The sequence below is a fragment of the Zingiber officinale genome, chromosome 11A (genome assembly GCF_018446385.1).
Source record: "Zingiber officinale cultivar Zhangliang chromosome 11A, Zo_v1.1, whole genome shotgun sequence".
Taxonomy (NCBI): Eukaryota; Viridiplantae; Streptophyta; class Magnoliopsida; order Zingiberales; family Zingiberaceae; genus Zingiber; species Zingiber officinale.
In genome coordinates, this window is record NC_056006.1 from 13,154,056 (window position 1) to 13,179,871 (window position 25,816).

Consider the following 25,816-nt stretch of genomic DNA (forward strand, 5'->3'; position numbering starts at 1 on the left):
GCAAGACCAAATCAAGGCTCACCTTAGGGGTCTGATCACCTTACTCACTGTCTGCACTTCACAGCAACCCGAGGCTGAGATCCAGCGCTGGAAGGGCAGTGTAGCACAAAGGGAAACAATGGCACAGAGAACCCGTGTAGGCAAATTGGTTGGCTGTGGCCCAAATCTAGGGCAAGGTGTGGCTCGGAAAGGAGGAGGAGTCGGCCGGAGAACTAGGGCTGAGGAAGGCCGACGGCAGCGCTGCTCCTGTCCGGTGAGGGTAGCGGCTTCGGCAAGACTCAATGGCGGCCAACGGATCGTGTGCGGCGGCGAAGAGTGGCTGTGAGGCGACCAAGGCTCAGCGGCGGGCCAACGCTAGGGCACAGAGACACCAAGTCTGTAGAGGAAGAGGACTGTGGTGGCACCGGCTAGGGCTCAGGCGACTGGAGTTCCTGTGGTCGGCGGCGTCTCAGCGTCGGAACGGCAGTGGCGCGCGTGAGGGAGGAGAGGCTAGGGCATGGGGTGACGTCGGGAGGACAGGCTCGGCTTCACCGAGAAGAGGAGAAGATGAAGGGAGGAACCGCTACAGCCGGCGGTTAGGGCAAAGAGGAGGAAAGAGCAAGGCGGCGTCAGGGAGAAGAGAGCTCGGGCGCAAGGCTTCGACGAGGAGAAAAGAAAATGTAAAAAAAATAAAAGTAAAAGGAAATGTAATTATAAGCATTTCTTCGCTTAAATGGGGTAGCCTAAACAGACTTTTCCGGACCCTGTTTTTTTTTATCTCCGTTAACTTATCCGTACGAGCTCCGAAAAATTCCCAAAAAAAATTTCAAAAAAAATCCGGAAAATTCCCTTATTAATATTCGCCTATTTTCGGTATTTTACAAAGAAAGCTTACTAAAATCTCCTTCATTGAAGGTGGAGTAGTCTCTTATAATAGTTAAGCACAAACAAGACAAAAAGTGAATAACAAAGTGAAAGTATAGAGTGTGTTGTTAAACTTTGAGGACTAGGATTCTATTTATAGTCCACTCATCGAGGTTAGCCGTTGGCTGACGTGACACCTCCCGAGCGCTTAGACCCGATTCGGGCACCTAGACTGGGTTGATCCGATCCACTCTGCAATGACTTCTTTCTTTAAAGATTATCGCTTCCCGGGCGTCTAGAGTCTGTTGACGTGGACTCTAGTTCTGATCCTCACTTCAACGGCTCGTCGATGTGGCTGAGACTGTTCGGGCGCCTAGAGTCCGGGTGCCTAGACTTGGTCCATGGGCCTCGATGAAATCAACTTCCGATGTTGACTTTGTCCGGTCACTTGGGTTGTCTTTCGACCATCCAGAGTTGAGCTTACCTGAACCCAACTCCAACCTTCTTCTCGAGCAATCTTCCTCCCTAGCTTCTCATCCCCCGGAAGGGCCACACGCGTCCTTTTTGTCTGCCAATGTACTCTTCTGTAACTCCTTGTCACTCGGATACACCACGTCAATTCACTTTTCATGTCATCCTTCTTGCTCGCTGTGATTTTTGCTCGACTTTTTGTGTTCCTAAGTCCTTGTACACTTAAACACAATATATCAAATCACAAAGCCTAACTTAAAACTAAAATAACATTAATCAAAACTTTCTTACATCAACCAAAATAATTATTTATATGGATTCCAAATCCGAAGACACAAAGAAAAGAAAAAAAATTCTTAAAAGACTCAAAGTCTAAAAAATCCTAAACAAACACAAAAATATAATAAAAATATAAATTACCAAAATATCCTAAATATAAAAAACTCATAAACTACTAATAATAATAATAAAAATATTTAGATCCTCCTGTATCAACCTCCCAGCATGAGAAGAGACACGACAATTACCATAACATGACGGTTAATCTCCATGAAGTGTCCTTTAATGAGGTGTATCTCTTAACCTTCTCTCCATGAGGTGCATCCTTTGGCTTTCAATCCATGTGGTATGCCCCTTGGACTTCCAACAAACGCTTTGACTTGTGTTATGCTTTATAGAGAAAAAAGCTTCGACGCCATCGCTCTTTGATGTGGGGTGAATTTGTACCGCTACATCATCACGGTGAGATTTTTGACCAGATCATTTTATTCACAATATCAAAAATCTCACCACAATGACACGGCGGTAAAAATCCACCGCACATCAAAGAGCAATGATGTTGAAGCTTTCTCCTCACTTTATTCTCATGTCTTAGCTGATTATGCGAAGCATAACATTAGTCAAAGAGCTGGTAGAGAGTTACCCAATGAGGTTTATCCGACCTTTATCATGGAGCCCAAAAAGAGTATAATAGAAATGAGATTAAAAAAATGGAGTAAAGTAAAAACGGAGTAAAGTAGATAAAATTATAGCATGGAGAACAATAAAGCATGTGTAGGGGTGTAATCGAGTCGAGCCGAGCCGAACTCTTGAATGTTTGAGTTTGGCTCGTTTATAATCGAGCCGAACTTGAGCTTTATTTAACGAATATATTCATGGCTCACGAACTTATTCGAGCTTTTATCGAGCTTAAACGAGCTTAATAAATATAAATCATAAATTTAAATATTCATTAAAAACTAAATTATATATTTAGAGAAAATTATAATAAAAATATTAAAATTTATAATTTTATTCTAATAAATAAATTTAATATATTTGTCTATATTTTTCATAAGTAAAGTGTAAAATCTATAAATTCAATATCAAAACTATTATTTTTTTATTTAAAAGTTGCTTAATGAGCTTAACGAACGTGTTCACGAGCTAACGAGCTGAATATTGCGAATCTTGAGCTTGGTTTGTTTATTTTAACGAGCTCAAACGAGCTTTTATCGAATCGAGCTTTGAATAGCTCGCAGGCGGCTTGGTTCATTTACATCCCTAAGCATATGAGATACCAAATAATCAGATTATCTTCCTCCCTAGAAAGCCTCCCTCCCTTTACCTTATATAGAAGAGAAGGACATACTTCATGGAGAGAAGGTTAAGGAATGCACCTGACGGAGAGAAGCCTAAGGGATGAACCTCATTAAAGGACACCTCATGGAGATTAACCTTCACGTTATGGTAATTATTGTGTCTCTTCATATGTCGGGAGGTTGGATCAATGCTAAGTCAAGAGGTCAGATCAACGACAAATCTGGAGGTCAGACCAGCTTGTAGGTTAAATTAGCTTGGCAAGTCGGATCAACTCGACCGATCAAATCAACATGACTTGTAAAATATCGATGATATTTCCTTTGACCAAGTCCTGGATATCTATGTTGACCCAGTTTTGAAGCATAATACATGGCTCTTGTATTGATCAAGTCCTGCCACAGGGCCTCTCATCTCCGTCACATCAAATATTATATTATAGTAGTTATGAATTGTAACTGTTACAATATATATAAGCTTTATTTTTGGTCAAATACTGATGAATATTATATTATATCAATTACATGAACATAGTTATTATAACTACATAATTATTACACTATCAAAAATAAAAAATATTTTTAAAAATAAAAATAAATTGAGAAGCGATGAAATGCTTATTCAATAATAAATACAAATGAGCCTCCAAGGCATGGTGTGATGATAAGAGGTAGAACGCGATGAAATGCTTATTCAATAATAAATACAAATGAGCCTCCAAAGCATGGTGTGATGATAAGAGGTAGAACACTTCTCTCAATTAACAAGGGTTCAAAACTCACGCAATGTATGTATGCAAATTTTGAACAATTAATGACATTAGGCGCCCCGTCAAGAGTTCTCTCATTTCTTGAGTTTATTTGGTGTGCTGAATGTGAGGTTGAACGCTACATCTCAAGATTAATTGACTTATAAGATCCGAATATCTAGTATAATTAAATAAAAATGAGGTACATTTTTATAATTTCAATAATAAAGGAGGTTTTAGGGCAAAATGTCTCTGTAATTTACTTATATGTATCTTGTTGTGGGGTTGATGATACTAATAAAAGATGATATGAGTTATTCTAAATAACTCAGAATTTTCAGTCTCATGATGAAATATAGATAAATAAATTATGAAAAATATTTTATCCTAGTAGAAAAGTAGAGTGACCTTTATATGAAAAAGTTTTATAATATTGATTTCAAAATTAGTATAATATCACTTTTGTTCAAAGGAGGTCTTAAATAATAAATGAGTCCCAAATTTATTTTCATAAAGAAGAAATAAATGCACTAACTACTTATCCCAAGGTACTTTCTCACCAATTCAGCGTAGGAGACACCAGGGTAGGCATCTGCGGGTAATGATGTAATAATTACGTCCTTCAATATATCATAAATATAGATAATTGAGAGATCCAAGACTTTAAATTTCAATTAGTTATAATTTTTTGTTTTAGTCAAAAGTAGATTTAAAAATGTTAGTCTTTATTAATATTTTTAATTTATTTTCATAATCGATAAAATATTTTTATAGAATTGAATCGATAATCTTTAAAATTAATTAATTTAAAAAATTAAATATTACATTAAAAAAAATAATGAATCCACTGGAAGTCACTAATGCAGCAGTGGCAAATTGGTAGATTAAAATTGCTGGAATTTGCTGCCTAGGAACCTTAAAAAAAACCCAACATTTCAAGAATCTAAATAAATATTTACATATATAAATATTATTTAGGTGTTGGATTTACGGAGAGAGAGTATATAGCACGAAATCTGATGGGCATGGAGCACCTACTTCGACAAATTTAGTTTTTTTTTAATTATTGCGAAATTCATAAAAGGTGGCGGAGAAGGGCAGATTTGGGGGCAATTTCGACAGATCGAGCGGCTGCTGGAAAGGAGGCATCTTGTAGTTTCCCTGTAAAGGGAGGGTCAAAAGTCGATACCCCTCTCCCATTCATTCACAATGATGAAAGAGAGAGAAAGAGAGAGAGAGAGAGGATAATGGCAGAGCTCGCAGTGCTGTAGGTGGTGCGCCGTAGGACAGCTCCCTGTAAGCTCCTCCATCTTCTCCTCTCCTTCTTCTGTGATGTTCCTGATGCCTAGGCCCTGAGAGATCCTCAGAGAAGAAGAAAGAAGGAGGAAGGAGGAAGGAGAAGCAGAAGCAGTTAAGCTGCCTCTTTTGGATCTTCAAGGAGGTATGTGATTTTGGTATTTCGTTTTTCTTTTGGAATCTTCCTCTTCTACTGTTCTCGTTTTCTTCAAAGATTTTCCCCCCTCTTTGGCTCCTTGATGAAGCCCTAGATCGAACTTGTCATGGATCTTGGTTGTGGGATAGAGCCTTCTGTATTCCATGCCTTCTCCTTCCTACTACTCCGTGAATATTAATTACTATTTGTTGCTTCTTATCATTTCATGCCTGAGCATGCTTTCCTTCACATAAAATGATAGTGTATACATAACATGATCTCCTTGCAAGCCAACCTTCCTAACTGATTCTATAAGATATTCTACATGAAATAATGCTACAGAAGCTCAGTCTAGTTTCTCATTGTTTATTTCTGGTTTTATTTCCTTCCTTATCATGTTTCAGACATCTAAATCGAGTGAAGGGAGGAAAAAGTTGGGTTTTGGTTATGCTGGAGACCGATCAGAAGAGGAGAATCTGAAGAGGCCTTCTTCAGATGGTATCCACTGAAACCCCACCAGGTCCTTCATGTTCATCAGATCTTGCATCAGTGAAATCTCATGAGAAGGCTCCTGAGAATATTGCCTTCCTTGAAGAAGATCCAACCCCTAAATTTTCCATAAGGTAACTAACTCATTTCCTATTTTGGGATTGTTTCAGTTTCCATAAATTCTCTATATGTTCTTTGAGTTCCTAGTTTTCGACATGATGGCTGATGAATCTCTGTATTTACTTTCAGAAATTATGTTCTTGCAACGAGGTGTAAGTGTGTCGAGGCTAGTTGGCCCTTTTCGCGGCAGTTCCTGCAACTTTGCATGAAGCATGGTGTCAAAGATCTACTACCACCTTTTGAACCGCCTGAGCTGGTGAGATCCCTGTGCTCGAGAAAGGCAGAACAACTTGTTGCATCCACAACAGAGGACAAACCAGCTTTACTTTTGAAGGAATTCATTTCAATTTCAAACTCCTCAGATCTTGTTATAGAGTCTACATTGAAGTCTGTAAATCCTCCACCGAATGAAGGAACATATTTGGATGAACTAATTCATACTGAAATACCGAGATCAAATTGTCACTCTGAACATAACCATAGTGCTGAACCTATTTGTTCAGTAGCCAATGGTACCGAAGCATCACTGAATTTGGCTTCCATTGAGCCTAGAAAAAATTTTGAAAAGCCGCAGAAGCCACTCGTAAAGAAGTGCAAATTGAAAGGCAAGTTGGGTGTCATCTGCGAGCTCAATAAGGAAGGCGACATACTAACTAATTCTAGTATGGTTTCAGATGCTATGGCTTCGAAGGTTTGCCCAGTTTGTAAGGCATTTTCTTCTAGTTCGAACACTACTTTGAATGCTCACATAGATCGGTGTCTCTCGATGGACTCAAATATGAAGGATATTTTGAGCGAAGTCCCAAAATTTAAAGCTAAACAAAGGAAGAAGAGGTTGATGGCAGAGATTTACATGGCAGCTCCTCATGCCACTCTTGAAGACCTTGATAGGAGAAATGGTTCAAACTGGGCTGTGGAACTTGCTTTGCCGACAACACTGACTAGTGGGGTTGTTAATGAGACCAAGAGGTCGAAGATGTCGCCTGTGAATGAATGCATAGAGAATGGGAATGACATTGCTGTTTATGTGGACTCAAATGGTATGAAACTTGGGATTTTGTCGAAATTTAATAAACCAGCACTGAACGATCTTAATTTGAGGAAGAAAAAGGATTTATCATTGAAACACTTGAAGGATATGAAAGTGAAGACTCAAAAAAGGAAGCTTTCATTCGAACTTCCTAAAAATCAGGTACTTTTACAGTGCGCTATTTAAGAACTTGTGACTTCATTTGAGAATTTTTACTATTCACCAACACTGGAATAGAGTTATGCAAATTTCATTATGAGAAATCTTGAAGTACTTTATATATCGTGCAAGACGGAAATTTACTTGGCGGTGAATTATGATTATTACTTGGGTGGAACTTAACTAAATAACGATTTTGTTTTTGAACAAAAAGATGGATGAAAAGGAAGCTGCATGAAATAATAATGCGAATAAGACAAACAGTTAGAAGAGTGATTCAAAACTTTTTAGACCTTGAGAGCATTTATGATATCAGAGTGAAATTTTTTGAAGCAATAACAAAGTCAAGAGAGACTCAGGTAAAACCGTAAAAGAAAGTTAAGAAAACATGTATCAAGGAAGTACTGCTTCAAGTTCATCCATTTGATAGCTTTAATGTCTATTTGTTTCCTCATCAATGTGCTACAACTAGTAGAATGAATGAGATTCTTGTATAGGTACATTTGATTATTCAATCTTGAATTTATTAAGAAAATATACAATGCTATTTTACATAAAATCTATAACTATGGAAGGCCTGTACAAACAAACATGATCTTTCCTAATTCCCCAAATTTAATGGGATGGCGAAAAATATGCATAGTTCTATAAGGGTATTGCTCCCCTTCCTCCCCTCCAAATCGACATTGGTGATTTGGATGACTTCATTATTTTTAGCTTCAGAATTTTAATCAAGGTTTATAATTATGACAATTTACATGAACTGCTAGAGTTTTTTTTTTCCGTTTTAGAATCAACTATCTTTCATATTGTTTTAAGAACCAAGAACCATTTTATTCTATTTAAGCAACTTGCTTTTGTCCTCCTAAGTATCGAGTTTAGGTACGGATAAGTTATTTCTCATTGTCATGATTGTCGTTGTATAACATCTTCTGCTATTTTGCTCGCAGTTTGTAGATGCACTTGACGATGATGATCAATCTGCAATCCATCAGCAAGATCATGTTCAGTCATCTGCATTGCATGCCGAGGAACAAGTTGGGAGCACTGCTCCTGCAACTTCGAAACCATGGATGTGCTCTATAGAATCAGATATCCTAAAAGATCACCCTAAAGGCAGAAATATGGACATAGACAACACAACACCAGTACATAGGAGCATTTTGGCAGGGAATCACCGATGCAATTCTTTAGGTGTCAGTAATAAATTCCCTAGGTCATCAGAAGTATTTACGGATTCTCCAAAAATGAAGAGAGTTGATTGCTTGTACAGTGACAATCATCCTGCAAATGATGTGAAAGAGAAGTCTTTAGAACCTACTTCGAGTTCTAGATGGTCTTCAAGAAGTGCTTGTTCAACTATTGGTCTCCTCAGATTGTCAAAGCCAACTGATAAGTTCCTATCTAGTGAAAAAAAATCAGTGGAGATTGACATGGGAATTCGTAAGAGATCTATCAAGTGTTCGAATAAGCCAATGGGATCGTTGCAGGATTCGTCTTCATTCAAGGACCAAGCTATTTTCAGTTCAAAAAGGGAATTCCTAGTTAAGAGACCATACTTCCATTTGGAAGGAAGTAAAAGCGAGGCAAGTGAGAAGACACTTAAGACCCTTAAGTTCCGTAAACATAGATCAGCTTTGAGAACTTGCAAGAGAGTACTGCCATATTTACTACCTATTGATGGAGTACATGGAACTACCAACAGCTTGATTGCAAGAAAAGATAGGGCAGCACACACTCATGGATCTGGTCGACTCAATGCCAATACAATAACCCATGGGTGTGAGGGACCAGAATTATCAGAGACAATTGAAGAGCTAGAGCACAATAATTTGACACAATGCGACAATTCTCAAGTTGAACACTCAGACATACAAGCAGAAGACCAGAGTCATGGAGCCACAGGAGAAGCTGGTGGTGCTCATGTTACGAATGATTTTATCAACTCAGATAAACTGGAAATTAGTTTCAGAGCCAAATCTTGTTCTTCTCCATGTGCAGATGGCAAAGTCCAAGAAGAGAACTCTGAGCAAAGATCTGGCCAACAAGAATTTGTTTTCAATGACGAGGACCATGATGATGTTGAGTATGGAGATATTCAAATGGAAATCGAAGCAGTGGACAAGGAGGTGGAGGTCTCTTGTGAAGTCCTTCCAGAAGAATATCAGGCCGAAACCATATCTGCTCAAGATTCTATTGGTTGTCTAACTAGTCGTAGGGGTATGGAACTGGATCGAAAGTGTATGCCCCAGGACACTGGAAAATCTGGATCACCTATTTCTACAGGTTCTTCTGTTTCCTTACCACCTTCTGGAGGCTCCAGAATGAAAGATCCAGAACCTGAAAAATTGATGAGTGGTATTCCTGTTCAAGATAATTTGAGTTTTGCATCTCAGGCTGCTGAATTCACTGAGATTACCGAAGAAAGAAACTCTACTAGTAGAGCACACAAGAAGGATGATCTGCCATTCTGCTGTTTGTGTAGGAAGAGCATTTTAAAAGATTCACAGCTTCCGAGCCATAGTGAAACTTCCAGGTCAACTAAGGAAAATCAAATCTTGAACTTGTCTATTGGGCCAAGAATATCTTCCTCTCTTAGGACATATCAGAATCCCAGAAGTAATAATATATCCAATTCAACTCAGCAATCCAATTACAACAATCCAATTGATTTTTGTGGAAGTTATGGACCATACACTGATTTGGGTTCTCCATCACTTCATTCACCGAACCAATCCAGTTCGATCCCTGTACTGCGGTTGATGGGTAAGAACCTAATGGTCGTAAACAATGAGCAGCTTTTGCATCCTCAAACTATTGCTTCAAACCATATACCTTATGTGAATTCTGTTTCTACTCGATTTGCTTCCATCAACAATCTCATGAAACATGATAGTTCATATTGTTGTCATCAACAACCATTAACTGGCGACCGCTCAATGCCTCAAAAGCTACCAACCCTTGCAATGTGCAATACTACCAGGGTTCCTCCTCATTCTACTTGGACAATGAAACCAGATCAACTCATGCAGCAGACACCATACAAAAGACACGGTGCTCGCACTCCTTATGTGACGAATGACGTGATTGTCATTGATGATTGTTATTCTCAACACCAGAATGAACTCATAGTCTCCCTAAAGAATACTGCGAATACTTCACTGCTTGGTAGATATTGGTCCAGTAATTTAGCTCCAAGGCCCTTTACTTGCTTTCCATCGGAAAGCCAGAACAGGAATGTCTCAGGTAGACCGAGAGCCTTATTTGCTAATTTTCAACCAGTGAACGATGCTAGTTTTATAAATCAAAGGTTCAACACACAAAGCCAGGGGGTTCTCATACCATGTCCAACTTTCCAACCACCCGCAACAAGTCGGATGGGCCCATCATTGTATTATCCTCTGATTCTACGGTGATACAGATAGCGTAAAGACGCTTGTAGTGGAGACCTGTCATCAGAGATCAGGTAGGAGCAATGTTCATACCAGATCACATTACTGACAGTTGACACCCGAAGTTCACTGATGACTGCCGAACATCCAGGAATAAGATACCTGTTTGATGTGTTGGTTTTCTTGCTATATTGGAGTATCTGTCGTACTTAAATGGGATGATGCCAATGAAGATCTCAATTTCCAAGTTTTGGTAAGCATAAGCTTTTTCTTTTCTCGAAAGTTCGTAACGTTTAGCTTTGCTCAAGAAATATGTATATTTCCAAAATCCATGCACCAAATTACAAGTTTAAAATGGCGATAATACATCAGAAACTGTCTCCTTTGCTTTGCCTACTTTCCATCACTTGTTATTTTGTTCAGCTGTTTTTGTTCATTCTACATCCAATGGCAAAAAGGATCTGTGTTTATGTTCAGCAGATAAAATCTAAAAGAACATAGCCAAGTACAATGAAATATTAAGGCCAAGGAGAAAACTTAATTCTGATCTCGATGATAATTTCAAGTATAGTTCAATAGTTTACAGTAAGACGATCAAAGAGCTTGTCAAGGAGCTTGCGATCATAGTGAAAGTTCGTCTCTTAAGGGTGTCTCCCCTCAAGTTTACCAAGAATTCTTTCAATGTAAAATACATACTTTGTTGAGCTCAATTAGTTTGAGTCGCTCTTGTTGAAAAATGCATTTCTCCATAGTCCATATGGATGGTTAAGTTCATTGTCTCGTTGACAACTTGATACGGTAGAATCGTCAGTATGATGATGTGGATTACTTTTCTTTGACATAAATCAAATTTTAGCAAAATGCAAAGGTCATCATGTTGCAAATAATTAAAATAATGTGAATTTCTTTGTTAGGTAAGGACATATTAGACTTTTGAATTAAACTTCAAAATCAAACTTGCACGCAATATCATCATCCTCAACCAATCAATTAAGTTACTGCTCGAGTAATTTAAGGAGCATTTGTTTCCCTCTGTGGACCAAAACAAGCATCTGAGTTTCTTAAAATTTAAGAAAGACATCCTTCATTTGTGGGATCGCAAGATGAGGAGAGCTTCAGCAAGCGATAGTTTTCATGATCCATGAATCTTTTTTTATCAGGTATGTAACAGTTCTTTTCATCAATGTTCATCTAGTTTTAGTTTGATTCCTTAAAGCTAAAGAGGATATTGGTTTTCTTCATTTCTGAAACTGCAACGAGACGATGGCCTTGTGTTTGATCCTGAAATGGTTGTGAATAAACTTGTGACCGAGGAAACCTCTCCTATTTTTTAACCACGCGTTTCGTATCCTAACTCACTTTGTCGAAACCCGACTTGATTAGTGTCGCCTCTCGCTTCTCCCTTAGCTTCTCCCTTAAGAACTTTGATCGCCTTTTGCAGTCTAGTTGAAAGAACTTTTTGACATGCTTGAATTCTTTTGGATTTTTCGCAACACTTGGAATGCTTAGTTTGATCTTGCCACTTCTAAGGTTCCCCCTCACACAACTAGTCGAACATGTCGATAATGTTTGGGTTGATCTTGCCATTCTGATATCTGACTGGTGGGTTATGCAAATGCTAATTTTGAAAACTCAGTCAATTCATTGATGATCACATTCTGATCAGTCACTAGTTGGTTTCCAATAGTTAAGGAGATTCACACAACATCTCTCCTTCTATCCTTCCTTTGCGACTATTGTTGTTGGTCGGTTTAGTGGTTAATGCATACGGCGTTGTTGACTTGAGATTTGATATTCGAATCTTAACAAAATCAAGATAATTTGTCTCTTTCTCATGCGTTAGTCATTATTCAAGGCAAGTAGTCATCCTTAAGTTATTAATTCTGTGCTAATCTTGGAATGAATTGATGAGCCGTTGAGGACGAATGTAATCGTCTTTTTGCCGACTTCCTTTCCGACTATTGTCAATTTCCAACCATCGCTCAAAAGCCCTTATCATCGTGATGTCACATGCTTGTATATTGTTGTTGGGCAAAAAAATCAAAAAGACGCCCTTCTTAAGAGGACACCTACTTTTCAAAAAAAAAATAAATAAATAAAAGAGCGTCTTATCATATTTTAAGGAATCCTTGTTCCAGTTGGAGTACGTGTAAATTAAATAAATTCCATTTAGTCATTTTTTTATCTAGAACAAAATTATCTAAATTTAATTAAAATCACTCCCAAATCATCAATTTGACCATAACAATATAATAATAATAATAATAATAATAATAATAATAATAAATTAATTAATTAATATTGTAGTAACCAATTAAGAAGGCTACCATATTGTAATAGTTAATTAAGTTAATTAATGGCTGTTATAAATTTTTTATGATAAATTTTACTATGTTAGAGTGATTTTGATGAACATTAAGAAGTTGATAAATTTTATTTTATGTAAAAATACTTTCTATATAATTTTTTTATCCAGTTTGATTAATTTTTTTTACAGTTATTCTGATTTTTAGAAGGTTTGTTGGATATCTTTTCAATCAAATAACACCGAACTTAGGTAACTGATTTAATTTTATAGAAGTTTCTTATCAGTTATTAGGATAAATTAGAAAACGCTTACGACGATTTGTCTAGAAGTCTAGCATCCTATTGTTGCGTATTTCATTTGGAAGAAAAATCTAATCTCTACAAATGAGTAGTAATTTATAATCGAAGTGTGAGTGTCTGGTTCATAATTTGATATTCTTCCGTTGAACCGTAGTCCCGGGATGTGTTGGATATCTTTTTATATTTGATTAAAGGTTGTTATTGATGGTTATATTATTTAATCTTGTTTCATTCAAAAGTGATTCCCTGCTCAATCAAAGTGATTCCCGCTAATAGAGTTTATTTTGTCACGCAAATAAATGAAGGATATAAATATGATTATTTAAAAAGTGTGAAGTTTTATATGATTTCAATTTTTTAAAAAAAATATTCCAAAGTTAAACCAAACAAGATTAACTTAAATTTTATTTTTCATAATTATAATTATATGATTATTTCATAATCATTTAACTAAGATTATAGCATTATAATCTGAATGCACTTTTAAATTTTTACCAATATGTCTTTAGTCAATTCAATGTCTTATTTTTTTTTTTAATTTTTTTTTTTACGTTGTTGGTTGGCTGTTAACGTCTGAGAAGCGAAGTTCAGAGCCCCCGTCCTTTCCTTCACAGTTCATGTCATCAGTCTGTCGTTTGTCCTGTAAGAGTATTCCCAAAACAGCACTTGAATAGCTGAAGACGAAACAGTTTTACAGTATGACCCGAAGATGATTGCACCGGTAGAGCCCTGTGCGCAACCCCCATTCAATGTTCTATACCGTGAAGCAGACGGTTAGCGGATCATCTATCGCTTTCCACGTCAGAATACATAAAGGAAAACAAAGTGAAAAGGAAGAAGACGACCACAACGAAGGGCGGCGTCTTTACGCCATCTAATTCAGCTTCTTCCCGGCACAAGCCATGGCGGGAGACGAAGACAGCGACTCCCCTCTGCTCCCGGAGCTTCAGAAGGAACCAGGGCAGGATGAGCGCGGGAAGAAGAGGACAGGTGAGCTTTCTTTGCTGCTCTGATTTCTGACGTTCAGATCGTTAAATTTGAGTTTTTTTGGTGAATTAAGGAACTCTCTGGACGGCCATCGCTCACATAATAACGGCAGTGATCGGGGCCGGAGTTCTGTCCTTGGCGTGGAGCATTGCTCAGTTGGGTTGGGTCGCAGGTCCCGTCGCCATGCTGCTGTTCGCGGCCGTCACTCTGTTCCAGTCGTCGCTGCTCGCCGATTGCTACAGGTCGCCGGATCCTGAGCACGGAGAATTCAGGAACCATCACTACATGGACGCTGTCCGGCATTTCTTGGGTAAGTAACCATTAATCGGTCCTCTGTTTTCTCCTCTGTTCTTCCTGCATCTTCCTTCTGACCTTGAGCCATTTGCATCTCTACTGTTTAACTATAAAAAATCTTATGGCAAAAATCAAGAAGTTCTTTTTTTTTTTACCAAATCAAGAGGCGACCTATTTTGATTTTTTTTTAATTCTATTCAGTCTGTGTATAATTACTTGACTGTTCTCCATTACCTGTAACGCCCCCTTTAAATTTTCCGTCTATTTTCTGAATTGGTCGGGCGTGTTGAAGTAGCTAAGAAACTGTAACTGTTACACATGTAGCTAGCATCGATGATTTTATAGCTACCACAACATGAATGTTAGGTGAGCAAGTTGAATTCACGTTGTAGTCACTATGGTTTCATATATGATATAATATGTGTAACAACTATCAAAACGTGAATTTCTACCAATGTTGAATAAATTAGATATGCATTATCGTAGTTACGAAATCATAGTAGCTACAATATGTGTAACAACTACGATTTCGTGAATGGTAGAAATTCACGTTGTAGCAGCTACAATATGTGTAACAACTATTAAATTGTGAATTCCTACCAATGTTGAATAAATTAAGTATGCATTGTAACAGTTACGAAACTATAGTAGCTACAATGTGTAACAACTACGATTTTGTGAATAGTAGGAATTCATGTTGCAGCAACTACAATATATGTAACAACTATGATTTCATGAATGGTAGGAATTCATATTGTAGCAACTACGAAACTATAGCTATTAAAATGTGAATTTCTATTAACGTTGAATATATTAAGTATGCATTGAAGTAGCTACGAAACCATAGCGGCTACAATATGTGTAAGAGCCACAAAAACATAACTGCTACAGCGCGTTTGATCCTGTCTGAAAACAATAGTGATGATGCGCTGGGCACGATGGACTGGTGATTGACCGGCAGGAGACCTTTCTCTCCTAGAAGAAGTTTTCCCTCGATCCTGCGCATAAAGAGAGGAGCCAACCAGACGCCAGTGCCTAGACACTAACGAGGAGTCCCTGGTGAAGGTCCTCCGATGCTCAAGTCAATACCAATCCGAATAGGTGGATGAAGAACTATAAGAACATGTTCGCGTGAGAAAAGTTGTAAATGTTCAGAGAGCATACCTTCGTCACGGAGAGGACTTCCCTTTATATACCTCCTCACCTAACCTCCACAGTCGTGAGGTGACAGAATGTGTTAGAGTTTGTTAGGTAAAGGGAATTGTACCACCTCAGTAATGTGTAATGATTATCTGAGAAATCTTCCCTTTACCCACATGTTTACCTGACATGTAGTTATAATTGGTCTGCTGATGGGAGACATGATGGTCCCTGAGAAAGTTTCTAAAAGAATATTCTCACGCATTGTTGTTATTCTGATAGACTGTTAGGAAGTTGTCCATCGAGTATGTCCTGGCCGGTCCTTAAGGCCGACCATCCGTATTGAGCTGCTCAAACATATTCTGTATAGTTTGCTTTGCCACATATTGTACTGTATGTATCTTAATCGACCTGTGAGGCCGACCGCCTTTATGTTTGTCTCGATATTAAGTCACTCAGTTATGTTATGCACATTAATGAGTCCTTCGCTCGGAGAATACTAATATAATGTCTCAGCCATATCAAAGATCTATTTACGAAATAATTAGGGTGTCCTGTGCTCCTTGGAACTCCGTCCAGGTAGTAATATGGAGATAAGTGTTGGTGCAATCGACCTAGGTTTGATTGGTACGATCATGGTTTTGATGTGTGTGTCAAAGAGTTTAAGTTAAGCTTTCATATGTGTTTGAGTCTTACAGGACTTGGTGAAACACACGTGAGAAGCTTGGTGCAGCTAAGCTTGGGAAGCTCATTCTAGGGCTCGGATCCTTGAGTCAGTGAAGGATGATGTGGAAGACATCCGAGGGATCGCCGGACGAGGAGAAACGGAGTGGAGCCAAGGGAAGTGGACTTCAAGGCAACGTGAGGGATGGCACGAAGAGGAGCCGCGGGCTCGGGTGCATCTGAGGGACGAAGGCCGAGGAAGAGGGCTTCAAGGGCGACTCCGGAGAGGATGAGTGTGAGTGAGTAACAGGATCAGTCGACTGTTGGAAGTTGCAGTCGACTGGTCCAGTTGGCTATGCAGTCGACTGGAAGCGAACAGAAGTATTTTGTTCGCTCAGCCAACAGCGACCAATCGACTGGTAGTTTTACCAGTCGATTGGTAAGTGACCGTTGGAGCTGCGAAGTAGCCGTTGGCTACCTTCAACGGTAGCACCAGTCGACTGGTGGAAGTATCAGTCGATTGGTGCCGAGATGAGTTGATATGTTTGATTAATTCTCTCCTCTTATTTATAGGAAGATTTGGGGCTTGAAGGAGGTTACTCATGCTGGTTGAATAACTCCTAAGTCATTGCCTAAAGCTTCCAAGTCATCCTCTTCTTCCTATTCTTAATCTCCATCTTGTAAAAGAAGAAGAGTGATTTGTGAGAGGTTGTACTCCACCGAGAAGGAGTAAGCTCTAGTTGGAGATTGCCAGGGATTGATCCACCGAAGGATCAAGGGTTCGTCCACCTCAAGGACATGCCATGGAGTAGGAGCAAGCAATCTCCGAACCACGTAAAGGAATTGTGTTAGCGTTTGTATTCTTGCTTTGTTTTCATTGTTTTAGTTTTAGTATATTCCGCTTGCGCACTAACCTTTTAGAGAAGAAATCGATTTGGGGGTGACCAAGTTATTCAACCTCCCTTTTAGCCGGCCATCGATCCCTTACAATAAGTGCTTCAAATCTGGACGACCTTTTGCCGGGGCGGACTCGCATAAAGAGGTTCACGAGCCTCGAGGAGGCCAACCCATACTCTAACCAAATCTATGGTTGGTCGACTGAGAGATGGGCTGGACCTACCGCCCGTCCTATAAGACTAGCCGCCTACAATTTGGTCGGTTATCAAATGACTGGGCAGGTTATCTTTTAGGTAGAGTACGAGACTTCGTATATTCGACCGACACTTAAGCCGGTCGACCACTGATCGTGTATCCTGTAATCTAGCCCGGCTGGACCTGAAAGCCTTAAGGCTGGGTAAATGAGGAAGCCAAATGAGAGGCATTCCCCTCCATTGATTTTGACCATCATGTCATCTTGACTTTGACTATCACGTTATCTCCTGGGTCCATTCATTATATCTCGTATCAGCTTCTAACCGGTTCAAGATTGAGGCGGGCGATACTAAAGGACACTTTAGTAAAAAATTAAAATGGAAGACTCATTGTGATTGTTGCCCAAGCTTATTTGATCCCAAAAGTTTACTTTCATGGACAAAATTCGTAGTGTTCATCCGTTGTGTTTGATGTGGACCTTGAGTTAATCAATTTTTTTCCTGTTTATTGTGTAAAAACAACAGAGAATTCTTAATTAATGAGCTACAAAATCAATGGCAGGTGAGAGAAGTTATTGGGTCTGCGGGTTCATTCAGCAACTGTGCTTGTTTGGTGCAGGATTAACCTACACCATCACTTCGGCTACAAGCATGAGGTACTGAAAGCTTCAATTTTTTTGTTATCTAAAATCTTAACCCTAAGATTATTAGATCTCCGAGATTGTGAGTTGCGGGTCGCGTGTGGATCATGATCAATTATAGTATGTAAGTAACTAGGCTGCTAGAAGAAAGGAGAATCTAAGAGATCAAGTCAGTGTAGGGAGCTCGGGAAGCTTAGTATGCTTGAAGGGGAGAGTTAAGTACGGAGCTTGTGTGCAAGAGTCATGTAGGATATTTTAGAGGGCCGAATTGTTGAGCCATCCTAGAGGGACCATCAAGATGACGGTTTCATCTTTTACTACCAACTAACATATGATAGATCTACATTGGAGGGGATCATTATACATAGAGGTCATCCAATACTCTGGAGACGAAAGAAGGCCCAATCGATCTATGTAATTAGCTAATGGAAAAAGTGATATCGCTCACTCAAAGTGACCCAGTATCTAATACACAAAACATCGGAGATCATCATAGAGGGTAGAAATTTCCATGCCAAGTTATTAATCTTGATTTGGAGGTTTTTGATGTGTGGGCAGGGCCATCCAGAAATCAGACTGCTACCATAGAGAAGGACACAGTGCTCCATGCTCATACGGAGATACCTTCTACGCGCTGCTGTTTGGTGTTGTTCAGATAGTTTTCTCCCAGATTCCAGACTTCCATGAAATGGCATGGCTCTCTGCTCTCGCCGCCGCCATGTCCTTTTCCTACTCCACCATCGGACTTGGCCTTGGCCTTGCCAAAGTGATCGGAAATGGAACCGTAAGAGGAGGAATCGGAGGCATCTCCATGGCTACCACTTCTCAGAAAGTTTGGCGTATTTCTCAGGCACTCGGAGACATCGCTTACGCGTATCCATACTCGATTATTCTCTTCGACATCGAGGTAACAATGATTCGTTTGGTATTTTATTGAATCACATAAGCAAGTTTCGGTATTATCCAAATCACATATGCAATTTTTCATAATACTAAATTCACTCATCATATTTTCGAAATACCTCTACTACTTTATCAGTTACTAACTAACACTACCAATGAGTTTGTAACATTTTCTTGATTCAAAAAAATATCAAAATTTTAAATTTTAGAATGGTATAGGTTCATTTTACGTTTAAAACTGATTGATAGATCTAGAGAATTCTGAAACATTTCAAATCAAAATCAATATATCTAAATTCGATAATGTAAATTAAGAACAGGGAATTTTTAAATTGGTAGAGTAAAATTTAAAGATGTGCTTTCAATCTATGCTAACAAATTTAAATCCGATGACATAAATATATTAAGAAGTTTTCTAAAAATATATTAGTTTTAGTTTGAATAGATTTAGAATTCTCTAGTTCAAATCTAATTGGAGTATGATATGTGATTTGGATAATATTGAAACTTATAAATGCGTTTGTGTAATCCCCTGTTTTGAACTGAAAGAGAACATTAAACTCCCAAGGACACTCTGAGATCGCCGCCGCCGGAGAACCAAACGATGAAGAGAGCAAACACCATCTCCATCCTCATCACCACCATCTTCTACCTCTGCTGCGGTTGCTTCGGCTACGCTGCCTTCGGCGAAGACACTCCAGGGAACCTCTTGACAGGGTTCGGCTTCTTCGAACCATACTGGCTCATCGACTTCGCGAACGCCTGCATTGTGGTTCACTTAGTCGGAGGTTATCAGGTCCCCTGTCTTCCCATTTATAGCTCGACAAATCCTTCTAAAACAAACACTTCTAACCACCTCCAAATTTTCTGAATTTGTTAGGTTTACAGCCAGCCAGTGTTCTCCATGGCCGACAAATGGGCTGCCGGGAAGTTCCCCGACAGTGCATTCGTGAACAAGTTCTACAACCTTCGACCGCTGCCGCTGTTGCCGCCCGTCAGTTTGACTCTGTTCCGGCTGTGTTTCAGGACAGCGTATGTTGCAGCCGCCACAGGGCTTGCCATGCTCTTCCCTTACTTCAACCAGGTGCTGGGAGTCATGGGGGCCTCCTTCTTCTGGCCTATTGCCGTTTACTTCCCTGTGGAGATGTTCCTCGTGCAGAAAAAGATCAGAACTTGGAGCAGAGAGTGGCTGCTGCTTCAGAGTTTCAGTGTCGTGTGCTTGTTACTCAGCATATTTGCCTTGGTTGGATCATTTGAAGGACTCATAAGTGAAAAGCTAAAGCTAATTAAGTAGCAAATACTTCATATTGATTCATAGCAATAACATTGGGAAGGAGATTCAAATTCCATTGATGGATTGTTTCTCGAGCAAGGTCTGAAGAGCATGGAGCAAGTCTTGTAAGCATCCGGTGGCCTTGTCGTGGGCGCGTATGTTCTTGGGCATCAGCTGCTCTGCGACGTCGGCCGGAGAAATCTTCACCGCCGCCAGAAGCTCTCTCACCTTCTCGAACAGCGGATGCGCCTCCACTTCCAGGTAGTTTTTGGCTAACACCTTGAAGGCCTCGAACTCGCAGTGCCCCAGCTCGACGTGCATGTCCATCCTCCCCCTCCTGATCAGCGCCGGGTCCAGCTTCTCCACGTGGTTGGTGGTGAAGACGATGAGCCGCTCGCCGCCGCAGGCCGACCAGAGGCCGTCGATGAAGTTGAGCAGCCCCGAGAGGGTCACCTTGCTCTCCCCTTTCTCCTTCGACTCCTTGGCCTTCTTCTCCTTCGGCTCCTTGACCTTCTTCTCCTTCCTGGCCTCGCCGCGGGCGCCGGAGAGCTGGAGGGAGCAATCGATGTCCTCGATGACGATGATGGACTTGCCGGTGGTGTTGACGATGAGGCGGCGGAGGTCGGTGTTGTGGCGGATAGCGGTGAGCTCGATGTCGTAGACGTCGTAGTCGAGGAAATTGGCCATGCAGGCGATCATGGTGGACTTGCCGGTGCCCGGCGGGCCGTAGAGAAGGTAGCCGCGCTTCCACGCCTTCCCGATCTTCGCGTAGTAATCCTGGCTCTTGCTGAACGTCTCCAGGTCGTCCATGATCGCCTGCTTCTTCTTCGGATCCATTGCCAGCGTCGCGAAGCTCGCCGGGTGCTTGAATTCCACCTGCAATTCAATTTGAAACAGAACGTCTCTGTCTTCGATCGGTTGGTTAGAGTTGAGCAATCGATTGATACCTGAGTCCAGAGGCGATCGCCGCCGCCCATGGAGTTCGTGTAGAGTTTCCGCTGCCGGTTCCTCATCTCGATCGCGTCGCTCGTCTCCATGACATGCTCAAGGTACTCGTTGACCACCTCCGGCCGGTGCCGGGCGTCGAAGGTCAACGTGTAGTACTTCTTCTCATTATTCCACAACCGCGCCGATCCTTTCTCGATCTGCTGGCAGTGGTACCTCCACGTCACCTTGATCGCCCCTGCTTTCTTCTTCTCCTTCTTCTCCATGGCCGCCGGCAGGAACTCGTCGACGATCTCCTCGGCGTCGTCCACGGTGAGCACGATGCTGCGGCCGGTGCGGTCGGTGCCGGCCTTCATGCGGAGCGCGCGGTCGGAGAACATGGCGCCGAGGTAGCACTCGGCGGCGGAGAACACCCGGTTGTACATGTGCCACTCCCGCCCTTGCTCCGGGATGGTGATCTGCACCTCACGGAACCACCACAGCTTCGCGCGGCGGAACAGCCGGCACAGCGCGCCCGGCATCTGGTTCACCACGCCCATCAAATTAAACATGATCATCGTGTTCATAGCGGCCAAAGTGGCGCTGGCGAACCCGCCGGAGTTCCTAAAGCTAAACATGGTTACTGACAGCCGGTGCAATTACAAGAAACAGAACCACACCAACAATTTAAATCGCGATAAAGTTCCAAAGCCAAAAGGTGTGAGGGCTGTCGTGATTTGTGTGTTGTGCTCCGACTCTGTACTGGATTAGGGTTGATGATCAATCCTTCTCTGACACATGCAGAGATTCAGATTAGTTAGGAGCAGAGTAATTCCCTGTGAGTCAGAATTGGTGGAGCAAAAGCTTTGTGAAGCTTTGAGGAGGATTATATTCATTGGGGTGTGATAGGTGGAAAGGAAGAGCAGAATTGAGTGGAGAGAGACAATGTGTTGTGTGATTTCAATTTCATATTCAAAAAGTTTGTTGATGGTGGTGCACTTTCCTTTTTCTGTTTTGGCACACTGTTTGGGCTAGTTTTGGCTTCCTCAAGTGATTAATATACTGGGGTTTGTTGCATGCTGGTGAGTGGATTTGAGCTGGAACCTAGTGTTTTTGCAATGGATCTTGCTAAGTATCTAACAGGTGGAACAGCATTTGAACTTTGTTGCATATTTAGTTCAATTTAGTATTAAGTTGAGCTTGAATCCATGGTTTCTCATGGTCTCTTATGATATTTAAAGCAAATCTTTGAGATGTGATTGTTAGGTTAATTTCTTTAGGGCGACGGCGACAATAACTATAGGCGAGGTTGGTAGTGATGCATGAAATACAATTTTCTTTTTCGGAAAAAATCTTGAGGACAGGATTTCTCTTTTTGTTTTTCTCCTCAAATCCTTATTCTCGTTAACTCGTAAGATAATCGTTATTCTGGCCGATATCAATTAGGAGTTAATAAACTCTAAGATTCGCTTGATAGCCAAAATGATGTAAAAGTGTGATGTGTTAAGAGGAAAAGGCCATTTGTTGCACCAAAAGAGGTCATCCTCTTAGATAAGTTGGCGAAGTAAATTTAAAAGAACTATCTTTAAGAACTTTCAGGTGTCGACTATGGATATACCTACCCTAGTAATATCTTAGATAAGGATCTAACTTCTGACTCATCAAATTGGCAACCTCCATAATGCTCGACATTTCGAACACCTCCCTTAACTCCGACATAGTCCAAGCACCTCTCTCAACCTCCATTGAGCCGCCATAGCACATCCCTCAACTTTCACTTGGTAGTTCAATCACCTTTTTTTTTAGTCTCCAGAGCGCTTGACATCCAAAATACCTTCCTCTGACTCCGCATTGTGGCCCCACAAGGCTCCCCTGGGGACTCTGATTACATCATGTACACAACTTTACCACATCAGACCTCTCTTGCCTCGGCGTCATCCCCAACCATCTCTAGGTATAGTTTTGACGAGAAGAAACCTGCACCATGCAGAGTGCGAGAGGAGGCCCATAGTTAAGTAGATATTTATCTATATTTATCTTTTTCTATATTTATAGGATCAACTTTAGATGGATCGTTAATGTGACAGTTTCATAGTAAAAAGCTAATCTCTCTCTCACCTATTAATTTATTCTACTCAAATTTATTTTTTTCAAAACACCTTCACTAGGGAAGATCAAAAATAATAATGGATAGTACAACATATTTAAACTCCTTATTGTTGATGCAGGTGAAGCGGTAGCATAATAATGGCTATTGAAGCATGTAAGCCGACAATAGGGGAGGGGGAGGTAAATTGCCTATAAAATAAAATTGACTTTTCTCAATCTTTTAACTCTAATTAGTAACACAATTATATTAAATAAAATCAACAACTAAAAATAAGAGGTAAAGAAGTTACTTGGTTACAATGTAGGTAGTTGTTAATCTAAAGTAAAAGAAAGCATTAAAAATCTCCTTCTTTGAAGACGGAGAAGTCTTTTACACTCGTTGAACGCTCAGACAGTTGCTATGAAATGAATACAAGAGTTGATAATTATTTTCTACGTCCAGGGGTCTTTTTATAGCCCTTAGAAAACTCTATTCGTAGCTTGAAGGCGCCTTCAAGATGGTGTAAGGCGTCTTCCATCGGATGAATTTTATCCGCTGAGGATAAAACTCTATCCGTGGCTAACAACTATTGGAAGGCGTCTTCAAAGACTGGAAGACGCCTTCGTATTGTTCATCGAAGGCGCCTTCCAGCTATGGCAGGCGCCTTCGCACTATTCATCGAAGGCGCCTTCCAACCACGGAAGACGTCTTCCACAGGGCAACTCAGCTCCAAGATGATCTCTTCGCGAGGTTCTTTGCATAGGTGATTCTTCGGCTAACCGGAGTTAAGCTCACTCGAACTCAACTCCGACCTTCTCATCGAGCAGCTTTTTTCTCCGGCTTTTCGTCCCTCAGACCACCGCAACATCCTTCTTGTTTGTTGGTGTACTTTTCTGCAGCTTCTCGTCCTTCGGATGCACTGAGTCCGTCGACTCACTTCTCGTGCCATCCTTCTCATTATCTGTATCTTCCGCTCGACTTTTTATGTTCCTAAGCTCATGCACACTTAGACACAAGGATCAAATACACAGGACATATCTTAACTTGATTGGCCAAATTAAAACGATCACGGGGTACTTACAATCTCTCCGTTTTTGATATGCATCAACCCAAGTTAAGTTAGAGTTAAATACTAAATGTAATAATATAGTAAAGCAATGAATTAATTAGGTTAATTGCAAAATAAATACAAGAGTATAAAAATTTTGAGAATTATCCTAACTTCCCCTTAATCCCCCTTAACTTTTACCGTATTTCTTCCCATTTAATCATATCAAAAAAAATTGAGAAAAGTAACAGAAAAAATTAGAAAATTGGGACACTAATTCTTAAAATAAAAGGTTTTCAATTTCTATTTTCTTTGAATTAAAAAATATAATTTTCTCAAAGTAATTCGTAATAATTCAAATAATATTAAAAAAAAATTAATTTTTTTTAGGATAGAGGATATCATCTTTCATTAAAAAAATTTAAATTTAAGTCTGAAATATAAATTTAAAGTATGCTTTTCAATAAAAAAAAATTACTCAACAGTAAAAAAAATTTAAAAAAAATCTGCTTGTAGATTAAATCAAATAGCATAGAAAAACTTTCCAACTTGAAATAAAAACAGAAAAAAAATTAAAAAATATTTTTCTTATTTAGAAAATTTCTATCCTAATAATTCAAAAATTAGAGTTTAATCTAAAAAAAGATTTTATAACCTAATATAAGTTCCTATTTACTAAATTTATAAAAAATTCGGGAGGTATATAATTTTTAAAAATTTTCCTAATATAATTTTAGGTATATAATTTTAGGTTTCCTATTTACTAATTTGTAAATTTTGATTTTCGACAACTATTCGAATTCAACCATGCATAGTCATTTTCTAATTTTTCTATTCATAGTTTCAATTTAGCATTTTCTATTCTTAGATTATCATACATTATTATGGGGCGTGCATTAGCTAAGGTTACTTTTATCTCAGCATTTTCTCTTTCTAGTTTTACTAAATCCTTAGAAAGTACCTTAATAAATTGAAATGACTTTTCAGGAGGTAAGACATGTACCTTACTTACCTCATGTTCTGATGTTTCCTCTTCATAGCAACTTTCTTATGAAGATTCTCCTCCTTCATCAATACTCATCTCTTAGCTGCTTTCATCTTCTCTTTGTTGGTCGGCCAGTAGGGCTAGTCCGACGTAGGCCTTGATCTCGGACTTGGAGGATGAAGATTTATCCCATGTTGCCTTTAAATTCTTGAGTTTCAATCTTGTTGATCTTTTGCCCTTGTCTTTCTCCTTTTTCAGTTTGGGCAGTCGTCCTTAATGTGTCCTTCTTGGTAGCTGTAGTATTGAATCTTCCTTTTGCCTCGAAAGTCCTTTTGTGTCTGTGGCTTGAATTTATTAGATTTAATAAATCTATTAAATTTCCTTACCAATAACGCCGCTTCATCTTCGTCGATGGATGCTTCAGAGTCTTGATCATCTATTCTTGCCTTTAGGGCAATGTTTTGATTGGGCTTCTTTTTCAATTCTGTACATCAAGATTCGTGAAGTTCTAAAGTAGGAAATAAACTATCTAAAGTACTTACTTCTAGATCTTTTGAAACGTAATAAGAGTCTATTATAGACGTCCAGTCTTGTGTCCTAGGGAAAGCATTTGAGGCGTACCTTAATGAATCTCAATTTGTTACCTGTTCTCCAAGATTCGCAAGTTGGTTATTAACTCATTCAGCTTAGCGTGCAGTTATGCTACTGACTCTCCTTCTTTTATCTGGAGGTTGGTCAGTTGGTACCGGAGCATATCTCGTTTTGTGAGCTTGGCTTTAGACGTACCTTCATGTAGCTCTAGAACTTCTCCCAAAGTTCCTTTGTTGATTCATAGCTGCTGATTCCGCTGACTTCTTACTGAGGTAGCACGCTTAGTAGATGAAAGTTAGTTCATCCATTTGCTATGAA

The 25,816-nt window shown here is 39.8% G+C and overlaps 3 protein-coding genes across 6 annotated transcripts; 2 read left to right on the forward strand and 1 right to left on the reverse strand.

Moving 5' to 3' along the window:
- The first annotated feature begins 4,845 nt into the window (after positions 1–4,845).
- Positions 4,846–10,663, forward strand: LOC122031813. Its single transcript, XM_042590963.1, has 4 exons — positions 4,846–5,081; positions 5,477–5,695; positions 5,811–6,873; positions 7,821–10,663. The coding sequence occupies exons 2-4, from the start codon at positions 5,568–5,570 to the stop codon at positions 10,284–10,286; spliced, it is 3,657 nt and encodes a 1,218-aa protein (XP_042446897.1). The 5' UTR covers positions 4,846–5,081; positions 5,477–5,567; the 3' UTR covers positions 10,287–10,663.
- On the forward strand, positions 10,389–19,937 carry LOC122031816 (probable amino acid permease 7). 4 transcript variants are annotated; one of them, XM_042590967.1, is made up of 8 exons: positions 10,389–10,515; positions 11,177–11,422; positions 13,451–13,859; positions 13,930–14,166; positions 17,607–17,700; positions 18,244–18,592; positions 19,138–19,384; positions 19,469–19,937. In XM_042590967.1, the coding sequence occupies exons 3-8, from the start codon at positions 13,772–13,774 to the stop codon at positions 19,843–19,845; spliced, it is 1,392 nt and encodes a 463-aa protein (XP_042446901.1). In that variant the 5' UTR covers positions 10,389–10,515; positions 11,177–11,422; positions 13,451–13,771; the 3' UTR covers positions 19,846–19,937. The 4 variants fall into 4 exon arrangements, with proteins under 4 accessions (XP_042446901.1, XP_042446899.1, XP_042446902.1 ...); XM_042590965.1 differs by having other exon boundaries at positions 19,157–19,384; XM_042590968.1 differs by having other exon boundaries at positions 19,157–19,376.
- Positions 19,928–21,798, reverse strand: LOC122031814 (AAA-ATPase At3g28580-like). The gene is made up of 2 exons (XM_042590964.1): positions 20,809–21,798; positions 19,928–20,737 (listed from the first exon to the last, which is right to left on the reverse strand). Exons 1-2 carry the CDS (start codon positions 21,421–21,423, stop codon positions 19,928–19,930), a joined length of 1,425 nt encoding a protein of 474 aa, XP_042446898.1. The 5' UTR covers positions 21,424–21,798.
- Positions 21,799–25,816: the final 4,018 nt, after the last annotated feature.

Bases quoted from the DNA above. Each gene is read 5' to 3' on its own strand.
- LOC122031816 (XM_042590965.1), top strand. From the start codon at position 13,772: ATGGCGGGAGACGAAGACAGCGACTCCCCTCTGCTCCCGGAGCTTCAG. The intron at 14,167-17,606 runs GTAAGTAACCAT...AATCAATGGCAG, and splicing joins CGCTGTCCGGCATTTCTTGG to GTGAGAGAAGTTATTGGGTC. The intron at 19,385-19,468 runs GTCCCCTGTCTT...TGAATTTGTTAG, and splicing joins ACTTAGTCGGAGGTTATCAG to GTTTACAGCCAGCCAGTGTT.
- LOC122031813 (XM_042590963.1), top strand. From the start codon at position 5,568: ATGGTATCCACTGAAACCCCACCAGGTCCTTCATGTTCATCAGATCTT. The intron at 5,696-5,810 runs GTAACTAACTCA...ATTTACTTTCAG, and splicing joins ACCCCTAAATTTTCCATAAG to AAATTATGTTCTTGCAACGA. The intron at 6,874-7,820 runs GTACTTTTACAG...TTTTGCTCGCAG, and splicing joins TCGAACTTCCTAAAAATCAG to TTTGTAGATGCACTTGACGA.
- LOC122031814 (XM_042590964.1), bottom strand. From the start codon at position 21,423: ATGTTTAGCTTTAGGAACTCCGGCGGGTTCGCCAGCGCCACTTTGGCC. The intron at 20,738-20,808 runs GTATCAATCGAT...ATTGAATTGCAG, and splicing joins GCGATCGCCTCTGGACTCAG to GTGGAATTCAAGCACCCGGC.